The sequence below is a fragment of the Sorex fumeus genome, unplaced genomic scaffold (assembly GCF_029834395.1).
Source record: "Sorex fumeus unplaced genomic scaffold, SorFum_2.1 ptg000063l, whole genome shotgun sequence".
NCBI lineage: Eukaryota > Metazoa > Chordata > Mammalia > Eulipotyphla > Soricidae > Sorex > Sorex fumeus.
In genome coordinates, this window is record NW_026606120.1 from 76,480,840 (window position 1) to 76,488,693 (window position 7,854).

The 7,854-nt window shown below is 48.5% G+C and overlaps 1 protein-coding gene across 1 annotated transcript; it reads right to left on the reverse strand.

Moving 5' to 3' along the window:
* Positions 1 to 273: 273 nt before the first annotated feature.
* Positions 274 to 7,820, reverse strand: PTGES3L (prostaglandin E synthase 3 like). The gene is made up of 7 exons (XM_056127166.1): positions 7,600 to 7,820; positions 6,693 to 6,806; positions 6,520 to 6,586; positions 6,322 to 6,420; positions 4,722 to 4,811; positions 1,033 to 1,086; positions 274 to 647 (listed from the first exon to the last, which is right to left on the reverse strand). Exons 1-7 carry the CDS (start codon positions 7,605 to 7,607, stop codon positions 612 to 614), a joined length of 468 nt encoding a protein of 155 aa, XP_055983141.1. The 5' UTR covers positions 7,608 to 7,820; the 3' UTR covers positions 274 to 611.
* Positions 7,821 to 7,854: the final 34 nt, after the last annotated feature.

Genomic DNA, 7,854 nt, shown 5'->3' on the forward strand with positions numbered 1-7,854 from the left:
AAAATGATCCATAATACAGTGGGCAAGGCATTTGCCTTGCACATAGTTAACCTGGGTTCGACCCCCAGCATCTTATATGGTCCCCCAAGGCCACCAGGAGTGATTCCTGAGTATAGCAGGAGTAGTCCCTGAGCATCAGCAAGTGTGACCCCAAAACAAAAAACTGAGGGCCAGAAGATCTGACACCCACTGCCCCTTGACAGGAATTTGAGAGAGAACAGAAGTTTGGCTTCCAGTAGAAAGAAGAAAGAGACAGGACAGTTCCTAGAGATTTATTGACATTCACTGACAAAGTACAGCTTCTTTGGTTGTCTTGTAAATGTAACCACATATACAGGCTCCAAAACCAGAAGTGAGCCCTGAGTGGCCCCAAGGCCTTGGCCAATCTGTAGGGAGTCACAGACCCCCAGTCTGCTCCTCTTATGCACCAACCATAGTCAAACACATCATGAAGGAGAACCCTTCACACACATCTCTGAGTCTCGCGACCCCAGTGGGCCCTGGAGCATAGTCAAAGAGTTGGCAGAGAGCCAGGCTAGAGCATCAGAGTGACTGTACAATAGGCGGCTTCCTCCTGGTCCTTTCCAGCTCGTCTCTGTGGTCACCAGACATTAATTACTTGTTGCCCCAGTGCTGTCGGAATCATCCTAAGGGAGAAAAAACAAAAGCATCCCATATGGTCAAGGCAAATGCCCTACCCACTGTGCTATCACTCCAGTCCCAAGAACAAACATTTTTATTGACAAATGAGGCTTCCCTCTATCCTACTCTGCAAGCTCTCTTTTGGGATTTCCTGGAACACATGACTTTTTTTCTTTCTTTCTTTTTGGGTCACACTCAGCAATGCTCAGGGGTTACTGGCTCAGGACTAAGGAATCACTCCCGGTGGGGCTCGGGGGATGCTGGGGATGGAAAGCCAGTTGGTTTCATGCAAGACAGCACCCTACCCTCTGTATTATCGCTCTGGCTCTAGGTGTCTTGGTTTTAAAGACCAAAAGAAAAAGTAAGGGTTGAGGGGCAAACTTTACTTACATCCAGGTCGTCCATGGCAGGGGGAGGTTTCTTGGTGCTGACCTTGTTCAAAAGCTAGTAGAATTTTAAAAAGTAATCATAAATGAGAAGGGTACAGGAAAATCAATTCTGCCAGAAAACTGCCCCACCTTTAATGTCCCTAGTTAGTAAATCACTGGAATGAAACAGAGAGAAATTAAAATCTATTTTGTTTTGTTTTGGCTTGGCATCACACCATGTGCTGGGGATAAAACCCAGACCTTGGGCCTGGAGTGATATTACAGCAGGTAGGAAGTTTGCCTTGCACACGGCCGACCCAGGTTCGATTCCAGCATCCCATATGGTCCCCTGAGCACCACCAGGAGTAATTCTTGAGTGCAAAGTCAGGAGTAACCACTGAGAATCGCCGGGTGTGACCCAAAAAGCCAAAAAAAACAAAACCCCCAGACCTCCACATACAAAGCATGCACTCAGCCTGTTAAGCTATCTCCAGTGTGCTCAGGGATTGTTCCTAATTCTATGCTCAGGAGTAGTCTAACTCAGAGGATTTATACAGTGCTGGGAAATTGAGCTTGGGTCTGCCACCTGCAAGGCAAATACCTTACCCCTGTAAACAGTACCTTGCAAGCGGCAGATTCCAGTTTGATTCCTACTAGCACTGCAGATGGCCCTCCAGTAGGAGTAAGCTCTGAGCACAATTGGGTGTGGTTCAGGCCCTCTCCCCCCAAAAAACATTTAAACATACACATAGAATAAAGTTACATCTGTTAGTGTTTTTGAAGCCCGAAAAATAGTAACTGAAATTTTGATTTGGGGCTTTTGTGTTTGTGTGTGTGGTGTGGGGATCCAAGCTAGAGGCAGACAGATGCAGAGGGAAGTGTGCTATCATTATTGCATCCCCAATGCAGACTTTGTTTTCAATTCTGAAGCCAAATAATATATGACTTCACTGTATCACTGTATCATTGTCATCTGGTTGTTCATCGATTTACTCTAATGGGCGCCAGTAATGTCTCCATTCATCCCAGCCCTGAGATTTTTAGCAGCCTCTCCTTATTTGTCTTTCCCAATGCTGCTGTATTGGAGGCTCTTTCAGGGTCAGGGGAACAAGACTTGCTATTGTTACTGTTTTTGGCATATCGAATACGTCATAGGTAGCTTGCCAGGCTTTGCCGTGCAGGCGGGATACTCTCGGTAGCTTGCCGGGCTCTCCGAGAGGCATATATATATGAGGCCCAACAGCTGAAGACCTCCGGGGCCCAGCCAAGGCCATGCTGGGACCACTCTCCACACACTTGGATGAGCCTCACGCATAAAAGAACTGGCAGAGGAACCCAGGTGTGTGGGACCCAGGGCTGAGATCTCCAAGCCTGCATGGTTTGGGACTGGACCTGCCAGTAACTAGACAGTTACACCCACCAACTGCCGTGTAACTCCAACAACAGCCAGGATCCAGAGATTGTCACACTCAGTTCCCGGAAGCGCGCGGCCACATTCGCGGCCGCGTGACATTTTATCATCTCATTTCTACTTTGGACAAACTGGCAGGCTACCAAATGTAACCTGCCCACACGGCAGAGTCTGGCAAACTCCCCGTGGTATACCCAATATGCCAAATACCAGTAACAATGATGGGTCTCATTCTCCTAACCCTGAAAAAGCCTTGAATATGGCACTTAAAAAAAAATCTCAGGGCTAGGACGAAGAAGACGTTACTGGCACCTGCTCGAGGCAATCGACGAACAACAGGGTGGTCGTGATCGTGATCGTGATATAGATATATATGTACATATATATATATTTCTCTCTATGATTTTTTGTCTGTTGTCTGAACCCCATCAAATATGGTGTGGCAATTATGGAAAATGGGTAGGGAGTGTCTTATGATGTGTCCAGGAACATGTTCACTCATATGTGAGGCTTGGCCTGAGTGTGTGGAAAGCGGCCTGGAGCGTGGCGGCGGTTAGGTAGTGGAGGTTGGCTGCTGGGGCTGGGTGCAATTTATTTGAACCAGGAGAGAGAGAAAGAGAGAAAGAAAGACAGACAGACTTATAGACAGACAGAGACAGAAAGATAGAGAGACAGAGATAGACAGAGACAGAGAGAGAGACAGAAAGACTACTTATATTTAAGAAGGAAAAGGATTTTCCCAGAAATTTTTGTTTATTTTGGGGTTTGGGTGACACCTGGTGGTACTTGGGGATCATTCCTGGCAATCCTGGATTGGGGGGTACCTTACAGTGTCAGGACTCAAACCTGGAGCTCCAGCGTACAAAGAGTGGACTCCAGCCCTTTGAACCCTATCTCCAGACCTACTTTTGCCCCTTTTTGTTTTGTTTTGTTTTATGTCATTGTTGTTTTGAGGCCACACCCAGTGATGCGCAGGGGTTAGTCCTGGCTCTGCACTCAGGAATTAACTCCTGGTGGTGCTCAGGGGACTATGTGGGATGGTGGGGATAGAACCCGGGCATGCATGGCAAACACCCTACCCCCTATCTATAGCTCCATCCCCTTGCCTTTTTTTTTTTTTTGGTGGGAAGGTTGGGGCCACACTTAGTGGTACTCAGAAGTTATTCCTGGCTAGTGGTACTCAGAAGCTATTCCTGACTCTGTTCTCAGGAGTGATCCTAGTGGTGCTCCAGAGACCATATGCTGTGTCTGGGATCAAACCGGGGTCAGCCACAGGAAAAGCAAGTACCTAACCTCTTATACTATATCTCTGGCCACCATTTCTTCTTTTCAAAACACTGAGTCAACTTTGAATAATGAGCGATTCTAAGAATGCAATTTCACTAATGGAATATTCATTTTGGGGCCAAGAATGTAGCTTAGACTATAGCACAGACCTTTCATGCATGAATCCCTAAGGTCAATAACCAACCCCACACACAGAAAAGGACATTTATTTCTTTCACCCTTACTAAGAAAATGTTGCAAGAAAACAAGTAAAGGGCCAGAGTGATAGTACAGCAGGTACACGGCCGACCCAAGTCTAATCCCTGGCATGGTCCCCCAAGCACCACCAGGAGAATTCCTGAGTGCAGAACCAGGAGAAACCTCTGAGCATCGCTGGGTGTGACCCAAAAAGCCAAAAAAAAGTTAAGAATATCAGCACAAAAATTAATACACAACATAAGACAAACAAAACAAACAAATAAATAAAAGAATATCAGTGCCTGGAAGCTAGAGCGATAGCACAGCGGGTAGGGCGTTTGCCTTGCACACAGCCGACCCTGGTTCGATTCCCAGCATTCCATATGGTCCCCTGAGCACCGCCAGGAGTAATTCCTGAGTGCAGAGCCAGGAGTAACGTGCATTGCTAGGGGTGAGCCAAAAAGAAAAAATATATATGTACATATATATACACACATTTTTTTTCATATAAATATATGGGCTGGAGCGATAACATAGCGGTAGGGTGTTTGCCTTGCATGCAGCCAGCCTGGCCGAGCTGGATTCAATTCCTCTGCTCCTCTTGGAGAGCCTAGCAAGCTACCCATGATGTATTCAATATGCCAAACACAGTAACAACAAGTCTCAAAATGAAGATGTTACTGGGCCTGCCAATGGGAGGACAGTGACAGTGTATCAGTGCCACAGACTGGCCATCCTGGAGAGTGCCTGTATCTCTGCCTGACCCTGATGACAAATCTCCAGAGGAATATGTGCAGCCAGGCAGAAAATGATGCTGACAGGCAGAAATGCGTTACCTCTGCATAATGTTCCACCTGAGCGAGCTCTGCCTCTTCATCTCCTTCCCAGTCTCTCCAGTTATCGAAGTCCACAGACAACCACACTGGCTGCAAGAAAAACAGAGTCACAGTCATGAGGGTAAGTGGCCAAAGTACACAGAAGAACATTTATAAGAATGAGCTGGAAAGGGTGAGGGGGGGTGATCAGGTTGGGTCCTTGACAAAATTCTTTGCTAGCATGTCATTCACAAAGATTTACCAGAAACCCAATTGCCCAGGCCAATGCCAAGTACTGAGGGGACTGGAGAAGCATTATTATTCTGCCTTGAACCAAAAAGGGCTGGAGAAGTAGCATAGTGGGTATGGCCCTTGTCTTGCCTGTGGCTACCTAGTTTTGATCCCTAGCATCCCAGAGCATAGCCAGGAGTAATTCCTGAGTGCAGAGGTAGGAATAACTGCTGAAAATTGCCAGGTGTGGCCTCAAAACAAAAAGCAAACATAAAAAAATATATAACACAAGGTTAAGACACTTGCCTAGGATTGTGGGCCGCAAGCTGAGACCCTGGATGGAATCCTGACACCATATATGGATCCTCAAGAACCACCAGGTGTGAGGGCCAGAGTGATAGCACAGTGGGTAGAATGTTTGCCCTGTGCATGACTGCGCCAGGTTCAATCCCTCAATCCCCAGCACCTGTATAGTATACCCCAAGCCTGCCAGGAGTGATCCCTGAGTGCACATCCTGGAGTAAGCCCAGAGCACAGTTCACTGTGCCCCCCCCCCCAAAAGAACTGCCAGGTGTGGTCCTAGAGCATACACCAGGTTGCCTCCCCCCAAAAAAAATAGTCAGAGAAATAGTCCAGGAGGTAAGGTGCTTGCCTTGAATGTTTTTGTTTGCTTTAGCTTTTTGCTTTGTGGGTCAAAAAGCAAAACATGGACTCCAGCCCTTTGAACCCTGTCTTCAGACCTGGGTTTTTTTTTTTTTTTTTGCTTTTTTGGTCACATCTGGCAATGCACAGGGGTTACTCCTGGCTCTGCACTCAGGAATTATTCCTGACAGTGCTAGGGGACCATATGGGATGCTGGGAATCGAACCCGGGTCTGCCGCATTCAAGGCAAACGCCCTACCCGCTGTGATATCGCTCCAGCCCCTCCAGACCTGGTTTTGCCTCTTTTTTTTTCCTGTTTTTGGGCCACACCTAGTGATGCTCAGGGGTTACTCCTGGCTCTGCGCTCAGGAATTACTCTTGGCAATGCTCGGAGAACCATGAGGGATGCTGGGGATCGAACCCGGGTTGGCCACGTGCAAGGCAAACCCTCAAAACTCTTTGTACTATTGCTCCAGCCCCTCTTAGAGTTTCTTAAGTGGAAGAATGTCAGGATTGAAATATGTGCCTTAGACCATGCAGAAAGCATAGACAGGAACCATGAATTGGTAGTGGGGCTAAAAACACACATCTCAGTGATTGAGGAGGACTGAATTAGAATGAGATAAGCTAAGTAGGTAGGGCAGAGAGAGACTGAATGTCGGTGGGAGAGAAAGCAAGGTGATCCCAGAGCTGACCTGGGTACCTGGGCATGCAGAAAGCATGCAGAGAAAGAGTGGCTGCTCCTCACCTTGTTGTCCTCCTTGGTGAGCCGGGGCCAGGCCACCTTCTCCTTCCACTTCCTCACAAAGCACCTAATAGAGCGACCAGACCGCTTATCCTGTGAGTCCTGCACATAAAGAGGCTTCTAAGGGCCTGAGGTTTCGGAAGAGCCTGCAGTTTCCCTGGGCAGCCCTACCATCCTGCCCTCTGTCCCCGCCCGTCCTACCTTGCAGTTGACCTTGGCATAGAACTCAATCTCATTGTACAGCTCCACTCCGTCTGCATTCTTGCAGCTGAGGATACAAAGCAGCAGCTGTGAGACGGGAGGCTGGACCAGGGGGCCACAAGGAGAAAGGGACAGCGTCCCAGGAAACCAGATGGGGGAGGCGTCACAGTTACCTGAACACGATGCGATGGTCTTCGATGAGGACCTGGACATCAGTGCTGTCCTCAACACAAAACTCCATGTACACGTACTTAGGGCGGTCATACCACAAGGTGGGGGCATGCTGCCTGCAAGGAGTTGAGAGGGAGCTTTGTGGGCAAGGGAGAGGGAAGACAGCATTTGGGAAAGGTGGAGGAAGAGGAGATGGAGGGATGTTTAATGCTACCGCTGGCCAAAGTGAGCCAAATCAGTGGGAAGGAGAATGACTGGCGTGGGTCTGTGCAGGGTCAAGGGTGAACTGGGGGAGAACAGAAAGTGAGAGACTAAAGAAGAAGGGAGGAATGGGTTGGAGTGATATACAGCGGGTAGGGCACTTGCCTTGCACAGAGCCCATCTAGATTTGATCCCCAGTATCCCAAATGCCCCCTTGAACTCCCAGCACTCCAGGAATGATCCCTGAATACAGAACCAGAAATAAGTCCTATGCATCACCCAGCCTGGCCCAAAAACAAAGAAGAAAAAAGGGAAAAAAAGTGAATCAGAGTGATAGCATAGCAGGTAGGGTACTTGCCTTGCAAGCAGCCAGCCCGGGTTCCATTCCTGGCATCCCACATGATCTCCAGAGCAACACCCCTCCCCCAGGAAAGATTCCTAGTGCAGAGCCAGGGGTAAGCCTTGAGCACTGCCAGGTGTGGCCCCCCAAACCTAAATATATAAATATGGCTTATAAACGTCATCGTTTCTGGGATATCTAAAAAAAAAATGAAACATGCTAATGAAATAGGGAGTTATGGAGAACATTCAGGCTGTCCCAAAGTTAGGACCTAGGGTGGGGTCTGGAGGGTTTCCATAGGACCTCACAGACCCTGAGCGCCCTGAAAACTTGAGGGGAGGGCACTTCCAGAGAAAAAGGAAACTTACCTTGCCATGGCGGCTCCCCTGCCGCCGGCTGCCCGCTGGCCCGCAGGCTGGAGCCAGAGGGACGCATGGGTCGCTATCTTTAGACCCTGGGGTACGCCCCCCGCAGCTGCTTCTCCTTATATGGAAGGAGGAAGGCGTGCTTGGAAGGAGGGAAAGGTAGTCAGTCAATGGATCCGCACTCCCGAAAGACTCAGGAGAGCATAAATCTTGAAACTTTTGAGATCTGGGGCCGGAGCGACAGTATAGCGGGTATGG

Bases quoted from the DNA above. Each gene is read 5' to 3' on its own strand.
- PTGES3L (XM_056127166.1), bottom strand. The intron at 6,421-6,519 runs GTAGGACGGGCG...CTTTATGTGCAG, and splicing joins ATGCCAAGGTCAACTGCAAG to GACTCACAGGATAAGCGGTC. The intron at 648-1,032 runs GTAAGTAAAGTT...TTTCTCCCTTAG, and splicing joins CTGCCATGGACGACCTGGAT to GATGATTCCGACAGCACTGG.